The 24,706-nt window shown below is 43.5% G+C and overlaps 1 protein-coding gene across 2 annotated transcripts in view; it reads right to left on the bottom strand.

Moving 5' to 3' along the window:
• Positions 1-24,706, bottom strand: part of RCOR2 (REST corepressor 2) — a 49,196-nt gene that overhangs the window by 1,173 nt on the left and 23,317 nt on the right. The window contains exons 5-12 of one of the 2 annotated variants that reach the window (XM_040329055.1): positions 22,146-22,198; positions 20,017-20,178; positions 17,122-17,240; positions 16,880-16,952; positions 11,886-12,107; positions 6,664-6,741; positions 4,581-4,638; positions 4,220-4,446 (exon numbers count right to left, since the gene is read on the bottom strand). In XM_040329055.1, the coding sequence (XP_040184989.1) occupies positions 4,220-4,446; positions 4,581-4,638; positions 6,664-6,741; positions 11,886-12,107; positions 16,880-16,952; positions 17,122-17,240; positions 20,017-20,178; positions 22,146-22,198 (992 nt within the window). The remainder of the gene's footprint in view (positions 1-4,219; positions 4,447-4,580; positions 4,639-6,663; positions 6,742-11,885; positions 12,108-16,879; positions 16,953-17,121; positions 17,241-20,016; positions 20,179-22,145; positions 22,199-24,706) is intronic. The other variant, XM_040329056.1, reaches the window with a different exon arrangement.

Here is a 24,706-nt window from a genome sequence, read left to right as displayed (position 1 = left end):
TCTTTTGGTGGCATTTGATCACCTCTGCGGTTTTTAGTTTTTGCGCTATAAACAAAAATAGAGCGACAATTTTGAAAAAAATCTATATATTTTTTTACTTTTTGCTATAACTATCCCCCAAAAATATATATATAAAAATATTTTTTTTTCCCTCAGTTTAGGCCGATACGTATTCTTCTACATATTTTTCGTAAAAAACAAAAAAAACGCAATAAGCGTTTATTGATTGGTTTACGCAAAAGTTATAGCGTTTACAAAATAGGGCATAGTTTTATGGCATTTTTTATTAATATATTTTTTTTTTTACTAGTAATGGCGGCAATCAGCGATTTTTATCGGTACTGTGACATCTCACCAGGCGGGGCTTCTAGTAATTTGGGGGGCCCTCCGCAGCTTTGCGGGGCCCTAAGCGGCTTGCATAGTGAGCCTATAGGGCGGATCAGCCCTGCATACGTGGCTAATGTGCAAGTCATTGGGATGGCATCTAAAGTCTTGGCTCAAAATACACTTATCCTCAGCAGGTTTGTGTTTGCAAGTTGTTGTTTTTTTATCACAAGTTCTATACTGTTGGACTGCAGTTAAACAAAAAGCCAAAAGCAAAACTAATGCAGATTAATTCATTAATGATGATAAATCCTGTTCTTAGCAGACTTTGCTGTGTTCTAGGTCATTTAAAGGGGTTGTAAAGGAAAAAATATGTTTTCCCTAAATAGCTTCCTTTACCTTAGTGCAGTCCTCCTTCACTTACCTCATCCTTCCATTTTTCTTTTATATGTCCTTATTTCTTCTTAAAAATCCTCACTTCCTGTTCTTCTGTCTGTAACTCCACACAGTAATGCAAGGCTTTCTCCCTGGTGTGGAGAAAGCCTTTTGAGGGGGGAGGGGGCGAGCAGGCAAGTCAGGACACTCTCAAGTTTGCAGATAGAGAAAAGATCTGTGTGTTAGTGGGTGTCCTGACACTCCTGCTTGCCCCCTCAAGAGGCTTTCTTCACACCAGGGAGAAAGCCTCACATTACAGTGTGTAGTTACAGACAGAAGAACAGGAAGTGAGGATTTCTCAGAAGAAATAAGGACATTTAAAAGCAAAAATCGAAGGATGAGGTAAGTGAAGGAGGGCTGCACTAAGGTAAAGGAAGCTACTTATGGAAAAAAATGTTATCCTTTAAAACCCCTTTAAAGCAATTCCAAATAAGTACAAATAAAGTGCACCAACTATTCACAGCCTCAGTAAAGCTTCATACACACGATCGGACTTCAAACAAACTTTTCTGTGGATTTTTGTTTGAAAGGCGTTGGCCGTGAACTTGGTATGCATACACACGGCAGGACTTTTTCAGCAAACTTTCCTAAAATCACATGTTTTTTCAGCTCTTTACCGCCACCCTTTGGCCAACTTCTGCATTGTTGTCTGATCTTTTGCATTGGTTCTGAGCACGCGTGTTTGTACTTTGGACTTAAGTCCGATGGATTTCTGTACACACGATAGGACTTTGCACCGTAGAACTTTTGTTTCCGGAAAGTTTGTCTGTTTGCAGAGTGAACTTTTGTCCGATGAAAACCGAAAAAGTTTGTCCGATGGAGCGTACACACGGTCAGATTTTTTGAAAAACCTGGTCATTTTGAAGTTTGTTGTCAAAAAGTCCTATCATGTGTATGGGCCTTAAGAAACACTGATTTTCATGTTAAAAACACATACATAAACCTTACATCTATCATATAAAGAGCTAAACTGTATTTGGAACAGAAGTTTTGCAAAATTATTTATTTAGTGTAGGATACTTTGTATGACAAAAAAAAAAAAATCCATCCCTCTTCTCCTACCAACTTTTTTTCAGCATATATATATTTCTCCTTGGAGGGGGGCGGGATGAGCCTGTTTACCTGGCGGCATCTTTAATGGGAAGTCTCGTCTCCTGGGCTGCCATTGGACGACTGTTCTGTCTATCATAGGAGGCGGGACTTCATATTAAAGAGGCCGCCAAGTAAACAGGAGATTCTCCTGTATGCAATCTGTTGGCACACACACACACACACAGTGAGGAAAATAAGTATTTGAACACCCTGCTATTTTGCAAGTTCTCCCACTTGGAAATCATGGAGGGGTCTGAAATTGTCATCGTAGGTGCATGTCCACTGTGAGAGACATAATCAAAAAAAAAAAATTCCAGAAATCACAATTTATGATTTTTTAACTATTTATTTGTATGATACAGCTGCAAATAAGTATTTGAACACCTGTCTATCAGCTAGAATTCTGACCCTCAAAGACCTGTTAGTCTGCCTTTAAAATGTCCACCTCCACTCCATTTATTATCCTAAATTAGATGCACCTTTTTGAGGTCATTAGCTGCATAAAGACACCTGTCCACCCCATACAATCAGTAAGAATCCAACTACTAACATGGCCAAGACCAAAGAGCTGTCCAAAGACACTAGAGACAAAATTGTACACCTCCACAAGGCTGGAAAGGGCTACGGGGAAATTGCCAAGCAGCTTGGTGAAAAAAGGTCCACTGTTGGAGCAATCATTAGAAAATGGAAGAAGCTAAACATGACTGTCAATCTCCCTCGGACTGGGGCTCCATGCAAAATCTCACCTCGTGGGGTCTCAATGATCCTAAGAAAGGTGAGAAATCAGCCCAGGACTACAAGGGAGGAGCTGGTCAATGACCTGAAAAGAGCTGGGACCAACGTTTCCAAGGTTACTGTTGGTAATACACTAAGACGTCATGGTTTGAAATCATGCATGGCACGGAAGGTTCCCCTGCTTAAACCAGCACATGTCAAGGCCCGTCTTAAGTTTGCCAATGACCATTTGGATGATCCAGAGGAGTCATGGGAGAAAGTCATGTGGTCAGATGAGACCAAAATAGAACTTTTTGGTCATAATTCCACTAACCGTGTTTGGAGGAAGAAGAATGATGAGTACCATCCCATGAACACCATCCCTACTGTGAAGCATGGGGGTGGTAGCATCATGCTTTGGGGGTGTTTTTCTGCACATGGGACAGGGCGACTGCACTGTATTAAGGAGAGGATGACCGGTCCATGTATTGCGAGATTTTGGGCAACAACCTCCTTCCCTCAGTTAGAGCTTTGAAGATGGGTCGAGGCTGGGTCTTCCAACATGACAATGACCCGAAGCACACAGCCAGGATAACCAAGGAGTGGCTCTGTAAGAAGCATATCAAGGTTCTGGCGTGGCCTAGCCAGTCTCCAGACCTAAACCCAATAGAGAATCTTTGGAGGGAGCTCAAACTCCATGTTTCTCAGCGACAGCCCAGAAACCTGACTGATCTAGAGAAGATCTGTGTGGAGGAGTGGGCCAAAATCCCTCCTCCAGTGTGTGCAAACCTGGTGAAAAACTACAAGAAACGTTTGACCTCTGTAATTGCAAACAAAGGCTACTGTACCAAATATTAACATTGATTTTCTCAGGTGTTCAAATACTTATTTGCAGCTGTATCATACAAATAAATAGTTAAAAAAATCATACATTGTGATTTCTGGATTTTTTTTTTTGATTATGTCTCTCACAGTGGACATGCACCTACGATAACAATTTCAGACCCCTCCATGATTTCCAAGTGAGAGAACTTGCAAAATAGCAGGGTGTTCAAATACTTATTTTCCTCACTGTACATACATACATACATATAAAAATAAATCAATATCTCCAAATCACCAGGGGGGCCGTACTATACTGGAACGCAGGCCGGACTTTGGACATGCCTGCTCTAGCAGAAAAAACACAAAGGGGTGGACTTTGTCAGAAAAGGGCATCAGCATTCAGGTATGCCTAGGGCAGCACAACATCTGACTACAGACAGACCTGGCGAGGTGGGCAAAAAAGAACCCAGAAGCCCTTCCTCTAAAAGTACAAATAATCTTTCCTAAAACATACTTATTTGTAAAAGCTAACATTTCAGATATACGGTAGTTTTATGTATAAATCTACCCAATGCTTCACTCCCGGTCAATGGTCCTGCAACAACCCAAGTGAAGGCAAATGATCTTTAAAATGTAAAAATGTGTCCTTGTTGTACAACGTAACCCTTTTTAAACATTTAATATATAAAGCAATAATTTACAAAGCATGCTGGGCTTTTGATTAGGTGTTTGAGCAGAAGGGAAAGAAATGCACAAATAAAAAAGACAGTAAGATAACTCATAATACATTTTTTTTCAATTAATTAAATAAACAATTAAAATCACTCACCTCATCATCTTCTTCGCTGCTCATCTGGGAGGAAGCAGCGCTCTTACTGGCAGAATCACTACAAGCTGCAGATGAATCCACTCCCTGCTCCGCTTCCCACTCCTGAACTACTTCATCCAAGTTAAAACGTCTACGATAACCAATGAAAAAGGTCTTCACTTGTGAAGGTGTCTTATTTGCAAGAACTTCCGCGATGGCATCAAAATCTTTCCCATATTTCCTGAAAGCTGAAAGGAAAACAGAAACAATGATTTAGCCTGGCACCATATGTCCATGTGTTGTATTCCCACCTCCCTCTAAGACTGTGACTTGCAATTGTCCCATCCACAGTTACAAATGCGGGTACCAAATGCCATCTCACCTTGCACAGCCAGCAATTGCTCATCTGTTGTCCACCGCGAATTAAGCTTAATATTCAGCTAAAGAAAAAGCAACAGAATAACCGTTTGAAAATATTTAACAGGACACAGGCATAAAAAGACAGACAATAAACCAGGGATCCTCAAACTACGGCCCTCCAGCTGTTGCGGAACTACACATCCCACGAGGCATTGTAAAGCTCTGACATTCACCGACATGACTAGGCATGATGGGAATTGTAGTTCCTGAACAACTGGAGGGCCATAGTTTGAAGACCCCTGCAATAGACCTTATTTGTCACAGCAACAAACCAGATTCATGCATGCTACCAGAGCGGCACAGGAGAGATGCCGTAGAATCTGTGCGGTTGCTTTGGGTAACAAAGGTCGTTTTCTTTTAGATAAAATAAAGTCCTATAGAAATGGTGTATAGAAGTGGTCTCCAAACTGCGGCCCTTTGCTTGCCTTTATCCAGCCCTCTCAAAAACAATGTTTTACCAAAGTGGACTAGAATGTTGCCACCATCCCCTACATAGATATGTAAAAAAGGGGGGTCCCCCACAGAGGGTTGGAATTTTGAAGGCAACCAAGTATAGGTACGAAACCAATGCAATAGTATTACATTTTATTAAATATTATAAAAAAAAGTCAAGACTGTAAGAAACACTAAAATGTACTGGTTTAAGAACAATATCAGATAACATAATAGTTTAGAATTTACAGCGATGTGTCTCCCAATTAGAGATTACGCCCAACGCATTTCAGGATCTTGTCCTTTCTTCAGGGGCATTCCCTTATGGAGAACAGTGTACATCTGGTGTCAAAGTGATAGTAGATTTACTACGGCCTGTAGATCGAGGGTAGAGGCAAACGATGATCCAAGCGTCAGATTTAAAGCAATCCTTTTTGGGACCCAAAACAGGGGTAAATGACATATGGTGCAGCTGTGCATGGTAGCCAATCAGCTTCTAACTTCAGCTTGTTCAATTAAACTTTGACACAAAAACTTGGAAGCAGATTGGTTTCTATGCAGAGCTGCACCAGGTTGTGCACTCTCCAGTGTTAGTAAATGAACCCCAGGGTCTCAAATCTCAACTGTCAGTGGGCACCCAAACTCAGATGTATATTTAGAGCAAGACCACATATGGCCATAAAAAGGTCAGAAGAGGGGGGAGTAGTATGCGCCCATGCGGTTTCTGAGGATGCAATCAGACACGTGTGCACAGAGTCCCTACGTCAAGGAGCAGCAGTGACAGTTGAGATTTGAGACCATTTGTCATTTACCCCTGTTTTGGGTCCCAAAAAGGATCACTTTAAATCGGACTCTTGGATCGTTTGCCTCTACCCTTGATTTACAGACAGCAGTAAATCTACTATCACTGACATCAGATGTACACTGTTCTCCATAAGGGAATGCCCCTGAAGAAAGGACAAGATCCTGAAACACGTTGGGCGTAATCTCTAATCAGGAGAAAACATCAGTGTCAATTTTGAACTATTGTAACTTTTATGTTATCCGATATTGTTCTTAAACCAGTCGATTTTAGCACTTCTCACAGTCTTAACTTTGTTATAATATTTAATAAAAGATAATACGATTACATTGGTTTCGTACCTATACTTAGTTGCCTTCAAAATTCCAACCCTCTGTGGGGGACCCCCCCTTTTTTTTACTTATCCAGCCCTCTGGGCACGATTCCTCCCACCGGAGAGGGCACCATTCCTTCCACTGATACCAGCAATAGAGCATAATTTTTCCCCACTAATAAAAACAATTTGACACTATTCAAATGATGTGGCACTATTCCTCTTTCTACCGACTCCAGGCACAAGTTTTATTTTTTGTTTTAACTTCCATTGGGGCATTTTCTACTTCCATTGGCCACCTCGACCCCCTAAAGTCTGAAGGACAGAAAACGGCCCTTATTTAGAAACATTTGGGGGGGGGGGGGTTCTCTGGTGTACAATAACCTAGAAATCAGTCCAGGTAGTCAGACTTAACAGCTCCGATTAGTAGTTATGAATTGGTGCATACCATTTTAATTTACACCAGACTCTCAATAAGTACAGTGAGGGAAATCTTACCTCCTGAGGCCTCAAATCAGTAATCCCTCCTTTGAGTATTCCCCTAAAGTTGCTGTTTGCCTGTTTAATGTTTTGTACCTGAAAAGGCAAAAAAATAAATAAAAAATTATATATAATATATACACACACAAAAGCAAAACATATTCACACATATATACACACATGCACATATTTTATAAAAATAGAATATCAGCAAAAAGTTAATTTAATTCAAAAAGTGAAGCTCATGTTTTATATAGATGTATTACACACAAAGTGATATATTTCAAGCATGTCTTTCGTTTAATTGAGGATTATTGCTTACGACTAGTGAAGAGACAAAATTCTGTATTTCCGAAAATTAGAATATTGCTTAAGTCCAAAAAAAGTTTTAATATAGAAATGTTGGCTTACTGAAAAGCATGTCCATGTACCGTATAGTATGGATACAATACCTGGTCAGGGCTTTTTTGCATTAATTACCGTATATACTCGAGTATAAGCTGACCCGAATATAAGCAGAGGCAAAAAACTGGGAAACCGGATTGACTCGAGTATAAGCCTAGGGTGTCCCATCTGCATGCCTGACTTTGCCTCAAGGTGTCCATGTTCATGCTTCACAGTGCCCATGCCTCACTGTGCCCATGACTAGACTGACATTTTAACATGGGAGTCTATGGAAGAAGTGCCCAGATTTGAGAAAATCGGTGCTCCCCAGCCGTAGGACCCCCAGACAAACTTTGCACACTTGTAGAGGAGAAATGGGGCTACATGTGAGCCAAGTTCCGGGTCCAGGGGACCTACGACTGGCCGGTACCGGGTCCCCAAAGTCACCGGAGAAATGACCGTTTAACATGGGAGTCTATGGAAGGGGTGCCCGGCTTTGAAAAATCGGTGCTCCCCGGGAACCGGGTCCCCAAAGTCTGGGAGATCAGGCACAAAAAGGTGACTCAAGTATAAGCCGAGGGGGGCATTTTCAGCACAAAAATATGCTGAAAAACTCTGCTTATACTCGAGTATATACGGTACTGCTTCAATGCAACGTGGCATGGAGACGATCAGCCCATGGCACTGCTGAGGTGTTATGGAAGCCCGGGTTTCTTTGATAGTGGCTTTCAGCTCATCTGCATTGATGGGTCTGGTGTCTCTTATCTTCGTCTTGACAATACCCCATAGATTCTATATGTGGTTTAGGTCAGGCGAGTTTGCTGGCCAATCAAGCACAGTAAAACCATGATCATTAAACCAGGTATTAGTACCTTTGGCAGTGTGGGCAGGTGCCAAGTTCTGCTGGAAATTGAAATCAGCATCTCCATAAAGCTGGTGAGCAGAGGGAAGCCTGAAGTGCTCTAGAATTTCCTTGTAGAGGGCTGTGCTGAATTTGGATTTGATAAAACACAGTGGACCACCACCAGCAGATGACATGGCTCCACTTTACCTGGAAATCATGTAACTTGAATTCTGTGCCTCTCCAGACTCTGTGACCTTGATTTCCAAATGAAATGCAACATTTTCCACAGTCAGTGATGATTTGGGCAGCCATGTCACCTGCTGGTGTTGGTCCACTGTGTTTTATCAAGTCCAAAGTCAGTGCAGCCGCAGCCATTTCTGCACCAAGCTGGCTTATTATTGATTGCTAAAGACAAGTGATATATGGTTAGCACTATCAGCAGTGGCATCTCCTGTAAGTGCAATAGTTATCTTTTAATAAATTGAGTTTTTAAAAACGGAGAACACTAGGGTGTGTGCTTTCTCTTCCCGTTTATGAAATGCGCTAATTGGAGATTCATTCAGCCATCCATACACTCTTGTGATTGGGAAGCAGGGAGGACTTGGAAGGAGTGATATGACCTACTGGTAAAGCAGGGGTCATGTCAGGGAGGCAAGAGGTCATTCTGATGGGTGGTGGATTCACTTTATCTTATGCATGTCACAGTGGTGATTAAAGAGGAGGTCCACACAATTTTTTTTTTTAAAGCCAGCAGCCAATAGTGCAGCTGCTGACTTTTAAAAAAATTGACACTTACTTGTCCAGCACACCCCGCGATGTCGGCAGCCGAGGCCGAGCAATCGCTCATCCCTCGGCTGCCCCCGCCACCATCCTCAGTGAGGGAATCAGGAAGTGAAGCGTTGCGTGAAGCGATTCCCTACTGCGCATGCTCGAGTAGCGTGGCTCTCCCTAACTGGTCCCCGTTCTCTCCTGGGAACGGTGTGTTTCCCAGGAGACAGCAGTGGTGGGGGGGGGGGGGGGGGGGTAAGTGGCGTGACTCCCACGGAAGCCTATGCCCGGAAGTGGGTGCAAATACCTGCACCCCCTCTCCATGAAAGGTGCCAAATGTGACCTTGGAGGGGGGGGAGGGTTCTGAAAAGCGGAAGTTCCATTTTTGGGTGGAACTCAGCTTTAAAAGTAGAGTAAAGGTGGATATCATCTATAGCTAAATCTAAAAAAAAAATGTACATTTGGATATCCATTGGATTCAGAGACAATATATCAAAGATTTTTTGGATACACATTTTTGTTTATATATTTTGTGAAGTTTTGTATAACACTAATATGAGATTATATATGAGAGTTGCACTACACCAATTTTGGATAATACTTTTCAGCAAGCCAAAATTTTGGATTAAAAATCTTTTTTTTTTTTTTTTTTATTGGTCTTATGTAATATTCAAATTTTCTGAGATACAGAATTTGGGGTTTTCACTAGCTGTAAGTCATAATCGAAAATAGAAGAAAGAAATGCTTGAAATATATCACTCTGTGTGTAACGCATCTATATAAGATATAAGAGTTTCACTTTTTAAATTGAATTACTGAAATAAATTAACTTTTTGATATTCTAATTTTATAGGAGATTAGTTGTTCTAGAACGTCACAATACTCTGAGCCAGGACAAGGTTAGAAGATTGGTGGCTGTGGCTCCACTGTTTGTTTACATCCAGCGTCACAAATCTTCACGGTCTTGGCTTCACCTGCCCAATACAGCCCCATAGACTTCTATGGGACGGTCTATGAACGCCTTCAGCCTTTGGGACATGGCCCTATAGAAGTCTATATGGCACCAATAGGCTGATGTAGCAAGGACAATAGAGGCTGGCAGTGCCAGACGTAACAAGCAGCAGAGTCGTGGCCTTTTAAATCAAGGTAAATATGCTTGTATGTGGCAAAAAGTTGGGTTAGGTCAGGAGCAGAAAATATGAACATAATTCACTATGTGATCATGTCTAGCAGCGCTGGCTCCTGGACTTGAAACCTACAGAGCACACTATCAGCATGACATGTGCATGTTTTCTCCATTGGCGCGGGCATTGAGTTTCATCAATGTGGTGGACAAGAGCTTTTTGTAAAGTTCAGATATGATCCTTTGAACTCTAAAATGCTGCATATGGTGATGCTATGTAAATACAGAAAAAAAAAATATGAACTAAAGGGAAATCTTGTAAAATGTTTAAAGTGTTACTAAACCCACAACAGCAAAATCAGTCTGTATATGCTGTAAACCATGCTTTTTATACTCACTGTGGAACCTAAGGGGTTAATCTTCTGCATTGTGTAAAAAGGCTGTTTAGTCCTCTCTTCTCTGATCCTCCTTTTATGGTCCCCAATCCAACTGCTGATAGAACAGAGCCCTAGGAGGTACTCTGCACATGCTCAGTTTGGAGTGTATTGCTAGAGAGTTTTTTTATGTGTAGGGGGGGGGGGGGGGGTGCATGTGGTCAGCACAGGGCCAAATTAACACTTTTCAGACAAAGTCAGGAGTCCTGCAGCCTCATAGGACAGTCAAAGGAGAATGAAGACTCCTCCTACAAGCTTTAACCAGTGCTCAACCAAACACTGATAGACGTCACAAGACTGCTATATACTGCTGATGAGAAAAAGTATTTAGCAGTTTATTTTTACTAAAATAACTGCATTTCCATGGTCAGTGTACTGTGGGAGACCAGATATATATATATATATATATATATTAGTGCTGTCAGTTAAACGCGTTATTAACGGAGTTAACACAAACCCATGTTAACGCCATAAATTTTTTTATCGCGCGATTAACGTTCGGGGGTTATACCGGGATGATGCCTGCAGCCGCAGGCATCATCCCGGTACCGTTGTTTAGAGCGGGCGATCGGCTATCCAAACATAACAACCGATGCGGCTAAAAGCCGCTCGGTTGTTATGCCGGAGGAGCGGGAGGGGACATCCCCCCCCTCCCGCAGCTCTGACCGGGCCTCCCGTCCCACCGGGAGACCCGATCCTCCATCCGCCGCGTTCTGTGTTCAGGCGGAGACTGACACTAAGCCGTAAACGGCTTTGATTCAGTCTCCGCATTGAAACCACGGAAGCGGCGTCATGACCTCACTTCCGGGTTTCTCAGCTGCCAATGGCGCCGGATTTAAAAAAGTACACAGTATTCAGAATCGCCATTTTCGGCGATCTGAATACTTTGAAGTGCAAAGGAGGGCTCGGAGGTCTTTTAGACCCCGATCCCTCCATAAAGAGTACCTGTCACCACCTATTGCTGTCACAAGGGATGTTTACATTCCTTGTGACAGCAATAAAAGAGATCAAAATGTAAAAAAAAAAAAAAAAAACACAATTTAATATTATAAAAAAAAATTTAAATAAATAAGAAAACAAAAAAAAAGTTTTAAAGGGTGAACCTCCTTAATCGCGCGATTAATCGTGAGTTAACTATGACATTAATGCGATTAATCGCGATTAGAAATTTTAATTGCTTGACAGCACTAATATATATATATATGTGTGTGTGTGTGTGTGTGTGTGTATGTGTGTATGTATATATATATATATATATATATATATATATATATATATATATATATATATATATATATATATATATATATATATATATATATATATATATATATATATATATATATATATATATATATGTGTGTGTGTGTGTGTGTGTGTGTGTGTGTGTGTGTGTGTGTGTGTGTGTGTGTGTGTGTGTGTGTGTGTGTGTGTGTGTGTGTGTGTGTGCGCAGGGTCCTGGGTTTAGCAACACTTTAACTGTTCCCTGTATGAAGGAAAATGTTGTACTATGTATCATACTTAAATGCAATATGCTGTGAGCACCTGTACTTAGGAGAACATACATTGACTTGGTATGAAAACATTCTATTCTGGTGGCAGTAGGTAGAAGGGCTTGTACATTTCTCACTGCCAATACCAAGAGGCAGTTTGTTTTAGATTTGACAGTGCTCTCATCTTTCCCTACCTGCCGCTTCAGTGATACAAGCTGGGTATCCTGCTGGCACAGTGTAAGTGCTGGCATTTCAGAACTGGCACATACTGAAGCAATATCACCCTTGCTAAGGTGCATGCCTTTAGGAGGCCTCCTGCGGGATCTCCCAGGGTGATGGCGGTACGGAGAAATCAATGGTTCTTTTTTGACTGGGATAGGATTTCCAGACTCTCCTGAAATGAGCTTGGGGGATTCCTAAAATGCATACCGTAGAAAAAAAAAAAATGAATAAAAAATAAATAGGAAGAAAAGGATGAAGAAAAAGCACAACCAAGAAAAAATATTTATAAAAAAAAATAAAAATCATATTAAAGTGGTTGTAAAACCTAAATATTTTTATACCTCAATGCGTTCCCAGCGTTAAAGTAAAAAATGTTTAGGGTAATGTAATCGCCCCCTTATATTTACCCGAGTCCTCAATCGATCCAGCACAGTGCCCGTCTATAGCGGCTTTCTCCCCGCTCTCAAAGACTTGGCTGAGAGCTGCGGGAGCCATTGGTACCCGCTGCAGTCAATCAAATCCTGTGTCGAGAGAGGCAGGAATTGCCCATCGCTCAATGAACCCCTAGGTACCTCTGGAGGAACCCGAGTTAAGAAACCCTACTCTAGAGACATACAAATATATGAACACATAGTAATGCTGCACATAAAACACTAAACAGGTCGTTGGCTGTTCAAATGCATTTTTCCCCCGTTTCAATGGTAAACCTGTCAGGCTGGGTGGATCTTTTAAAGCAGAGTTTCACCCAAAAATGGAACTTCTGCTTATCCGGTTCCTCCCCCCTCTGGTGTCACATTTGGCACCTTTCAGGGGGGAGAAGGTATCTGTCTAATACAGCCATTTGCTCCCACTTCCAGAATCTGCGGTGATCTACGCCATGTCCGGCCTGTCCTCCCTCCCCCCGCCGTCTTATGGGAGACAGACAGGTCACAGAAGACCACAGGGACCAGTCAGGATGCGCAGCACGGCTCATGCATGCGCAGTAGGGAACCAGACTGTGAATCCGCAAGGCTTCACTTCCTGAAGATGCCGGCGCCTCCACCCGGGAGCTGAGGGACGGTCGGCCTCGGGAGAGGATATTGCAGGCGCCCTGGACAGGTAAGTGTCCTTATTTTAAAAAAAGTCAGCAGCTGCAATATTTGTAGCTACTGCCTTTTAAATTTCTTCTTTTTTTTTTTTTTGGTGGAACTCCACTTCAACCACAGGACAGTCCTTGAGACTGAGAAGTAGGTGTCCAACCGACCCTGCTGACGACAATGTAAAAAGTATTTTGGCACTGTTGGGTCTGTTTGACCACTTCAGGACTAGTTATTGCTTACACCTTGTAGCCCTCAACAAGTTTTACATATAACCTCTTTGTGCCTATTCATTTAATACCATGTTAAAGCAGAACTTATAATAAATATAGCAAAAACAAAATTAAGTCTGTTAAAAGTTCAAAGAACACAAACTAGGTTTTTCTGCGATATTCACCTTCAATCCCACAGTAACAAGCACCAGCACTGTAACATGACACAGTACAAGTTATGACTAGTTTACAACTGCTCCCGATAGTTAAAATGGAGTGATGGGGGAGTGATGGAAAACGTGCGTGTATAATATATATATATATATATATATATATATATATATATATATATATATATATATATATATACACACACACACATATACACATATACATACACACACACACACACACACACACAGGCTGGGCATGAAGTGGTTAAGGTGCAGAAATGTGTATGTGTACACACACACTTTGCACCTTTACCACTTCCCACCCAGCTGATGGTCAACTAACAGCTGGGCGGGCCTCTCGTCAATCCAGTTGGATGTCATATGAGGTCCCCCTGGATCGCGCCTCGGGCCATGCTGCAGCGTGATCTGTCATCAGCTGTGTCCACCGGACCACTGCCAGTACCATGTGACCGCTGTAACCAATCACAGCAGGTCACGACAGTTGTAAACAATTGATGACTTCCTTTCAAGCCATCCATTGTGTTGCTAGCTGTGATTGGTCACAGTGATCACTGGGCGCACCAATAGTAGTGGCACAACTCTTCTTTAGAATTGTTCTGTGGCTAACAGCTCCCAAAAGTCTGTGCAGCGCCACTGGCAGAGCCCAGTGCCCATTCCAGGGTAGCCCCGTAATCTCTGGTCCTATGTGGTCCAGGCAGGGATGGACTGGCCATAGGGACTACAGGGAGTTTCCCGGTGGGCCAATGGCTCAGTGGGCCGTTTTTTAAAACAGAGATGCTGCTTGGAGGACTTTTTCCAACGCCCTGGCAGCACCCCAGTGTGCAAGCACTCAGGCTTTCACACTGGGACTGCAGCTGAAGCGTTTTTCAGTCACTTTACAGGCGCTATTTTTAGCCCAAAAGTGCCTAAAAACGCCTCAGTGTAAAAAGGGGTCCTACACTCACCCCCTCTCTTTTACACTCACTCTATTTTTCTTACACTCACCCCCTCTCTCACTCACCCCCTTTCCCTCAACCCTCCCATTCCCCTCTCTCTCACCCTCTCATGATATACAATAATGGATGTAGGGGCCTTTTGGTGGGCGTGATTTTATTGAATTAAAGTGGGCCGGTCTGGATGAAGTCCAGGGCCAAATTTTTGTCCCAGTCCAGCCCTGGGTCCAGGCAGTGCTAAGAATTTGCCAATCTGGATTACTGAAGAGCTAAGCTCAGCAACACGCAAGATGAAGCAAAAAAAAAATATGTATGTATTTATTTATTACACACACAGTAATTTTTATATATATATATATATATATATATATATATATATATATATATATATATATATATATATATATATATATATATATATATATATATATATATATATATATATATATATATATATATATATATATATATATATACACACACACACACACACACACACACACACACACACAGTGTATCATCTTCTGAAAGGAAAAAAGGCTACTAAAAAAAAAAAGAAAGGGGGAGGGGGGGAATGTTTCTTAGAAGTGAAAAGACAAATCCTCTTCTTTGGACACTAGCAAAAACTGAGGCATAATTTGGGGGGGGGGGGTCAGTATAACCCAATCCCGGTTCATACTTCACTTACCTCAGCGGATCTTTAGCTTTTTCTGCCCACGCAGCAAATGCAGGCATCCAGGTATTTGAAAGCCGCAATCTTCTTCTGGGATGGATCAGAGCGATTCCGATTGGCATATGACTGCTTTGACCAATCAGAAATCGCTCTGATCCATGCCGTGTCTATAAAGAAGGTGAAGAAGACAGCGGCTTTCACATCCCTGGGCCCCTGCACCAGCTGTGTGGGCAGTGACAGCTAATCATTCATGAAGGTAAAGTGCAGCGAGGACCGGGCCGAGGGGGTGTATGGTGCGCGTTTACTTTATTTGCTGAAAAGGTGAACTTAAAAAAATAAAAATACTCCAACAGAATCCACTCCGATTGGTCTGCAAGCATGAGCCAGGATATTGGCTGTCAGACATCCCCAGTAAGGTGTACACAAAGTACATGCAATAAAGCTTAAGATCAGTACTCCAAGAAATGTTTAACCACTTCAGCCCCGGAAGGATTTGCCCCCTTCATGACCGGGCCATTTTTGCGATACGGCACTGCATCACTTTAACTGACAATTGCATGGTTGTGCAACGCTGTACCCAAAATTGATGTCCTTTTTCCACAAATAGAGCTTTGTTTTGGTGGTATTTGATCACCTCTGCGGTTTTTATTTTTTGCGCTATAAACAAAGAGCCACAATTTTGGAAAAAAATGTTTTGCTATAATACATATACCCCCCCCCCCCCACCAAAAAAAATAAAAAATAAAACACAACACCACATGTATTATTCATAAGTTTGGGCCGATATATATTTTTACATATTTATGTTAAAAAAAAAAAAATCACAATAGGTGTGTATTGATTTGGTTTGCGCAAAAGTTATCGCGTCTACAAACTATGCGATAGACTTAGAGACTTTATTGTTTTAAGTAGTAATGATGACGATCTGCGATTTTTAGCAGGACTGCGACATTGCGGCAGAGAAATCTGACCCCAAATGACACTTTTTGGGCACCAATGACATTATTACATTGATCAGTGTTATAAAAATGCTCTGATAAATGTAAAAATGACACTGGCAGGAAAGCGATTAATACTAGGGGGCGATCAAGGGGTTAAGTGTGTTCCCTGGGTGTGTTCTAACTGTGGGGGGGGGTGCCTCACTGGGACATGACAGATCACTGAGAACAGAAGATCTTTCACGTCCCCTGTCAGAATGGGGATCCGCCTTGTTTACACTGGCAGATCCCCGTTCTGTCTCTCTACTAGGCGATCACGGGTCGCCTGTAGACAGAGTCCTCCCGACCCACCGGCATGCTCCCACAGCAGGAGCGAGAGCGCACTGCTGGTGGCCCGCCTGCAACTGCTTGAGCCACCGTAAAAACAAGTCACAATTTATTTTTTACATTAAAGTGGTTGTAAAGGCTCAAGGTTTTTTACCTTCATGCATCCTATGTGCAGCAGCCTCCCCCAGCTCCCCCAATACTTACCCAAGCCCAATCTTCCTCCAGTGAAGTGCACGAGAGCCACAGCTCTCTGGGAATCTCCCAGCTCATTGGCCGAGACAGCAGAGGGAGCCATTGGCTCCCTAAACTGTCAATCACAGAGAGTGAGCCAATGAGGAGACAGAGAGGGTGGGGCCAAGCCATGGCTCTGTGAATGGACATGCAGAGCCGCAGCTCATCGACAAGCTTTCTTGAGTGTCCCCATAGTAAGCCGCTTGCTCTGGGTGCACTTGGCAGGAGGGAGGATCGGGCTGCTCTGGGAAAAATAACTGCACAGAGCAGGCAAGTATGACATGTTTGTCATAGAGAAAGCCTTCAATATAGCTTTAAATATACACAAAACTAGGTACATGTAAAACAATTAGTAATACTACACCTGCTAAATGCAATCTCACCTCTTTCTTGGGGCCATTAGCATCTACCTCCGAGTCAACGACCTTGGGCAGTTCATCAACAACTTCTTCAACACTACAAGCAGCAAAAGAGCTGGACTCATTAAAACATTCACATGCCTTCACAGCCCCAAACCACGCAGATTACGCTTCTAAATATTCTGACAGATCTCCTACTTTATTACATCAGGCAGTTTCCCTTTCATTGTCCAATGTCCGTTCTCCCCACAAGTTATTATTCTCACCTATTTTCCTTTTTGCTTTGCAGTCGCCGAGCTTGCCTGTCCATCACACTTGTTTTGCTCCGTGACTTCTTCCAGAAATAGTAATGTTTCACCAGGCTAGTAATTGGTTTATCAGGAAGCTGGGGAGCAACATGGTAGATGGTGACTTTGTTGTCGTGAGTGGGTCTTTATTATTCCATGCATATATACACACACATCTCCCAAAATAACGAGTTACAATTAAACTGCTATGACTAGTAAATACACCAAATACTGCAAAAGCTAGTAGCAGTTAGTCCCACTCAGCTGGACCCGTTCTGTAAAGTGTCGGACATTTTGATGCTCGTCTACACAGCTTTATTTCCAGAAAGATATCCCACACAGGTAACTCCATGACCATAGAATTTATCAAGGTAGATGCTGGAAACATGTTGAAAGGTGTAAATGTTTGTGGAACCACCAAGTTATATTTCCATAGTCTAGCCACTTAGCGACCGGCTCATGTACATAAATATCGGCACTTTAAAAATGAATATCTCGGTAACGGCGGCAGCTGCTGCCACAACCGAGATATCTATTTTTTCAGCGGCCGGTCCTGAAAACGATAAATGGCGGTCTCTGTGGTGGATTCACCGCAAGATCACCGTTATTGGAGGTGGGAAAGGGCCCCCCCCCTCCCACCGCTCTCCCGCACCCTCCTCCGCTTACAGAAGTTGTCGCCAGCGGCGGAGACGATCGGGACCTATCAGTGGCTGGGTATGGATACGAGTGCGGGCAAGATGGCCCCCACCCGTCTCCATACAACAGCAGGGCAGAAGCTACGTCAAAACATCTTAAAAAGGAAAACATTTTTGTTGTAATTTGACAAAATTAACACTGCACAATACAAGGCTAAATATGCAGTAAGACCCCTTTCTCACTGGGGCATTTTTCAGGCGCTTTAGCATTAAAAAAAGCGCCTGTAAAGCACCTGAAAGAAGCCTCATCTGCAATCCCAATGTGAAAGCCTGAGTGCTTTTAGAGCCCTTTCACATTGGCAGCACCTGAAAAACGCTGGTAAAGCTTTGCCCTTTCACACTGGGGCGTTTTTCAGGCGCTCTGGCGTTAAAAAAGTGCCACTTTAGGAGCGGTGTATTCATCGCTCTTAAAGCGCTGCAAAGAAGCTGCTTGCAGAACTTTTTTTGAACTCTGGCTTTCACATTGGGATTGCAGATGAGGCTTCTTTCAGGCGCTTTTTTTTTTTGCCAAGACCCCTTTCACACTGGGGCATTTTTCAGGCACTTTAGTGTGAAAGCACTCGGGCTTTCACATTGGGATTGCAGATGCAGCTTCCTTCAGGCGCTTTACGTGCGCTTTTTTTAACGCTAAAACGCCTAAAAAAAAATAGGATTTTTGTAATCCATTTCTGAGTTCATGGACGGACACAGCAGCAATTGACCTTAGGGTATTATATCCTTCCTTCCAGGAGGTCTCTCCTGGAAGGATATAATACCCTAAGGTCAATTGCTGCTGTGTTCGTCCATGAACGGAAAAGAAATGCCCCAGTGTGAAAGAGGTCCAATGCAGAGTATAAGCACTACTTATATACAGTGCTGCCTGTATTCACAAGTGGTACTGCAATAAACAAATGCTTCATCAAATGTCCAGCTGTATGAAGCCATTAAGCCCAAGACAAACTTCAGTGATGCTGTGTTGCCCTTTCAGCACTCTTGTTTGATGCTTGTAGCAAGCCTCACAAAACACTTGACTGCCCTATTGTCATATGAGGGTGAAGGTGATGAATTTGCATCAAAGTAAATAAGTGAAAAACTTAAGCTGGCCACAGACGTATAGAATTTCGGTCGTTTGCAGTGTAAACGACCATTCATCGTTCAATATCGACTTGTCCACTAACTGGTAGAATAAAATTGTAGCCATGATTGAAAGTGAACGGTCAATAACAATAACATTAAGAATTCTGGTTCACCTACTTTCAAGGATGTGCAATACAAGACATAGTTTTTTTTTGTTTCAAATATACCACACAAACATATAGGGCTAGATTCACATAGAACCGTGTATCTTTGCGGCGGCGTAACGTATCCGATTTACGTTACGCCTCCGCAACTTAGACGGGCAAGTGCTGTATTCTCAAAGCACTTGCTCCGTAAGTTGCGGCGGTGTAGCGTGAATCGGCCGGCGTAAGCCCGCTTAATTCAAATTTGGATCAGGGGGGCGTGTTTTATGTAAATGTACTGTGACCCGACATGATTGACGGTTTTCCCGAACTGCGCATGCGCCGTCCGTGGAATTTCCCAGTGTGCATTGCTCCAAAGTACCCCGCAAGGACGACTTACGCAAACGACGTAACTTTTTCAAATTTCGACGCGGGAACGATGGCCATACTTAACATTGTTATGCCGCACTTACGCCACCATATAGCAGGGGTAACTATTCGCCAGGAAAAGCCTAACGTAAACGGCGTAACTTTACTGCTGCGGCCGGGCGTACATTCGGGAATTTGCGTATCTAGCCAATTTGCATACTCAACGCGGAATTCGACGGAAGCGCCACCTAGCGGCCAGCGTAAATATGCAGTTACGATCCGACGGCGTAAGAGACTTACGCCTGTCGGATCTAACAGATATCTATGCGTAACTGATTCTAAGAATCAGGCGCATAGATACGACGGCGCAACGCAGAGATACGACGGCGTATCTGGAGATACGCCGTCGTATCTCCACTGAGAATCTGGCCCATACACTTTGCTGAAAATGGGAAAAATTTTCGCTTTGGATCCATCGACATTGGCTGGGCACAAACGTTCAACGATCTTTCGAAAAATTACCAGTTTCTTCCGAAATTTCTATATGTGCATGGACAGCTTTATATCAGTATCAGCTGTAGAGAAATATGTAAGAAAAAGACAAATATTACCATTTGCTGTATGCGCTGGAAACATTTTCCGTGGAAACTGAATGCCTGTTCAAAAAGGACCTTGTCCTCGATGCCCCACTCATCAGGGAAAGGAGTAAAGTTTGCCAGGTCAGCTAGGGAGCGTTCCACGTCATGTTTGTGCCACAAGAGCATACCCAAGGCCTGTCAATGACCAGAAGAAACAATATAAAACCCTGGCGAGCAAAAAGAAAGGAGAAAATAGCAAGACAAAAACAACCCAAAAGAGCTTTGTTCAAATTAACATAGGAGAGAAAAGGTTAAAATGAGTATAAATGTGACAAAGTTTATTTAATAATCATGAAAAGTTAAGAAAAGAATGTTGCACTGTTGACCTTTTTTTTTTTTTAAATCAGCAAAAACGAAGGCCGATACTTTGCGGTGCGATTTGAGCCCATACAAAATTTATGGGCTCAAATCGCACTGCAAAGAATCAAATGCGATTTGAACGGCAATGCGGTACGATGCTTGGCCGAATCGCATGCGGTTTCTCCACTGCTCCTGTGCGAACCCAGGTTTTTCATAGTGATTTCAGCCTTGGTTCATACAGGAGTGTGGAAAAGCGCATTCCTGTTCAAATCGCATGTGATTCTTTGTAGTGCAATTTTAGCCCATTAATTTTGTATTGACGCAAGTTGTCAGTTATCGGAGCATTTTCACAAGTATGAGTGCTCGTGAAAATACTTGATATTGGCGCATCACTAATAGAAATCCAAAGCAACTATTTAGAATGTATTTAATGATCTGCTTGAAATTACCTGAAGGGTTTACTTACTTTAAAAGTACCGGTGGTGGTGAAGGCCACAACTACAGTACATGAACAACCAACACAGACTACCGGGAGTGTCATAATGAGTAAGGCTTCATTTCCACTTGCTGTTTTGGGATCTCAGGCAGAATTGCTGCGCTTACATGCGACTTTAGAACTTTTTTCTGTGTGTTTTTGCACATTTATTCAGGCATAAGCATTTTCTTTTAGTCAATGAAAATCTAGTTATTAGGAGATGTATGCCTAGGTTTGAAAATTTAAAGGGTTTGTTAGCCCATCTATATAAAACTATGCCAGCCCCTCCATTAGGCCCCTTTCACACTGGGGCGGTGGGTGCGTCCGCAGTAAATAGCAGCGGTTTACCCTCAATTTCGTGGCGCAATTCGGCCGCTAGCGAGGAGCTTTTACCTCCCCGCTAGCAGCTGAGAAAGGATTAAAACCACCGCAAAGTGCCTCTGCTTTGCCGGCGGTATAGCCGTGGTGCCCCATTAATTTCAATGGGCAGGAGCGGTACACACACCGCTTCAAAGATGCTGCTAGCAGGATGTTTACCATCCTGCTAGCGCACCGCTCCAGTGTGAAAGTCCTCAGGGCTCTCACACTGGAGAGACAGCAGCGGCTGTTTCAGGACACTTTGCAGGTGCTATTTTTAGCGTTATAGCGCCTGCAAAGCGCCTCAGTGTGAAAGGGGTCTTAGAGGCTGGCATAGCACACTATGGGGGTTATTTACTAAAGGCAAATCCACTTTGCACTACAAGAGTGTACTGCGAGTGCACTTGGAAGTGCAGCCGCTGTAGATCCGAGGGGGACATGCAAGTGAAATAAAAAACAGCATTTTAGCTCGCGCATGATTGGATTATAAAATCAGCAGAGCTTCCACTTATTTCAGATCTTCCCCTCAGGTCTACAGCGACTGCACTTCCAAGTGAACTTATAGTGCAAAGTGGATTTGCCTTTAGTAAATTAACCCCTATGTCAGTAGGTTTTAAAAACCGAGTGTTCTAAATACCGAATTTGAGCTGTCTTCAGGCCGGTCACATGACTCCCGGCTGCTTTACAGCTCTGATGGATGTCTGTGGGAGGGGCCATGATCTCCCTCTGACGTCAGCCGGGGAGATCATGTGGCTGCTCGTCTCCTCCGCAGAGGCTCTGTATCAGAGCTGTAAAGCGGCCGCGAGTCACGTGACCGGCCTGAAGACAGCTCCAATTAGGTATTTAGAACACTCGTTTTTTAAAACTACCTAGAGGCGGTCAGTGATAATTTTAAGTTTTTACGTTACAAGAATAGCGGCAGGGGCAGGGCAGGGCCGGGTCGGAGACTTTTCAGCTATTAATGTCTTACCTGCTCTTCATTGTATCCATGCTTTTCTTTTGCCATTGAGATATACTCATCCACTACAATACAGAAGAAGAAAACTGCTTTAGTCCAAGAACGCTTCATAAAAACGTAAGGGTGTATACAGAACACAGCTTTATGTTGCCGAGTAGCATTTTATCCATTATATATTATTATATTGTTACTACCATAAGTAAGGGCCCTTTCACATGTACGGATCCCGTGAGGATCCGTTCCTTTAACATCCGCTTGCTCAGCGGGGGTCGCTCTGTTGATCTGGCAGATGACAGGGCGGTCCCTGCACACTGATCTCCACTCTCCTCTATGGGGGGGGGGGATACGGATGAACACGGACCGTCTTCTTGAATGTAAAAAATAGATTTTTTTCTCTTAACAGAACTTCGGGAGAAAGGTTTAGGGCCAGGACATCCTTAGACTCCAAGGCTTCAACAGAAGGACAGCCATGCAGGGAAAGGCATCCAGCAAGACACCACATCTGCATGTGTAGGAATGCCGTCTCCTATGGCAACAGTCTTTAACGGTTTCTAACAAAGTGTAACAGTCCCTTTACTTCCACTACAATCACTTCTTGTAGTTCTTCAACTCACTGAGCTCCCAGTCTCTTTCACTAGACTAGTTGATTCAGTGCCACTGAATCCCTTGAGCTCCTCCAATCTTCACTTAAGTATCTTCCCCAAGCGTAACCCCTATTTCTCTGCTGGGTCCCTAGCTTGGCACTCAAGATACTTTTCAAGCTTCATCAAAACTGGCCTGCTCGGTCCCTGGCTTGATATACAAGGCTGCTCTGTAAGGGTCACCTCCGCTGGCTGGGTCCCTGGCTTGATACCCGCTGAAGTTTCTAGATCCTTCACCGTCCCCGCTTGGTGAAAATACTGCTCCAGTACTCGCTTCAGCTACTCACTGTGGTCCCTGGAAAGAAGGTGGTTGGTCCCTTAGTGGCAACAGCTTCCCCTCTACCTCCGACCACCTCTCTGGCTGGCAGAACCGTCAGTTCTGGTTGGACTGCAAGCCGCAATCCCAACCCTACTCTCTTGCTTCTGAATAGCCCTCAGACTGCCTAGCAGCCAGATGTGCCCGGGATAGGCCCAAACTCCAGCCTAACAGCCCAGGCAATACAACACACACCCACCCAGACAGCCATCCAGGTGGTACAGAACACTGATCACCTGACTCCACCCAAATAAATAGGCTCTCCCAGCAGGCCAAGGGATTCAAGAAAATCCGTGGCCATTGGCTGAGATACCATTGGCCTTCTTGTGTCCAATGCCACCAGGTACCCGGCCACTTAGCTGCAGAAGTGAAAAGTGCAGTAATGCCAGACCCCTTTCACACTGAGGAGTTTTTCAGGCGGTACAGCGCTAAAAATAGCGCCTAAATACCGCCTGAAAAACTCCTGCCCTGCATACTCAATGTGAAAGCCCGAGGGCTTTCAAACTGAGGCGATGCGCTGGCGGGAAAGAAAACAAATCTCCTGCCAGCAGCATCTTTGGAGCGGTGAGAGGAGCGGCGTGTATACCGCTCCTTCCCATTTAAAACAATGGGAAACCGCGGTAATACCAGGAGGCATTGCATAGGCAGGGCAGATAAAATCTCAGGATTTTCACATCAAAAGCATGTCTGTTTTTGACATATCAGGGACAGATGTAAAAAAAAAAAAACACACAGATTTTTACATACTGTCCCTGGTTTTATTGAGCCTGGCAACCCTGATGGGGCCCCCTAGTGGCATGGGGCCCTCGGGCAGTGCCGAGAGTCCCAATGGTCAGTCCGCCCCTGGGCGGGAGGCGCGGTGGCGGTATAGCGCCGCTAAAAACAGCGGCACTATACCGTCGGATTTGCCGCGGGATTCAGCCGCTAGCGGTGCGGTATTTACCCCCGCTAGCAGCCTATAAAGGGTTAAGACTGCCCGCAATGCACCTCTGCAGAGGTGTATTACCGCGGTTTCCCATTGTTTTAAATGGGAAGGAGCAGTATACACGCCGCTCCTCTCACCGCTCCAAAGATGCTGCTGGCAGGAGATTTTTTTTCTTTCCCGCCAGCTGTGGTGGCCATCTGTAAGCCCGGGGGCCCCATAATCTTCCATTGCCCGGGGGCCCCATGAGTTGTCAGTCTACCCCTGCTCCCGCCTCAGTGTGAAAGGGGCCTTAGGGAGAAATAAATTGATCCCTAACAATTAGCCAAGGTAGTTACTCCTGGCAGGTAAATTTAGGAGCAGCCCTCCCTAAACTCAAGGTTGTTACATGTACTTATTGGGTCTTCATGTAGCCTCTTCGAGGTGTTAGCATGCGTGGCTGTAAACAACAACATTGGTTATCTTAACTGTAATTTTAACATTTATATAGAAATAAACATCTTAATTTTGTTTCTGTGTGCAATTCATTTGACTTACATGAAATTTACAGTTTCCAAATACATAGAAATAATATCATGGGACTCCTTGGTCCTCATATATCATGGGTCTTCAAACTACGGCCCTCCAGTTGTTAAGGAACTACAATTCCCATCATGCCTAGTCATGTCTGTGTGTTACAATGCCTCATGGGATG

The sequence above is a fragment of the Rana temporaria genome, chromosome 11 (genome assembly GCF_905171775.1).
Source record: "Rana temporaria chromosome 11, aRanTem1.1, whole genome shotgun sequence".
Taxonomy (NCBI): domain Eukaryota; kingdom Metazoa; phylum Chordata; class Amphibia; order Anura; family Ranidae; genus Rana; species Rana temporaria.
This window is presented reverse-complemented; position numbering and strand designations above follow the sequence as displayed.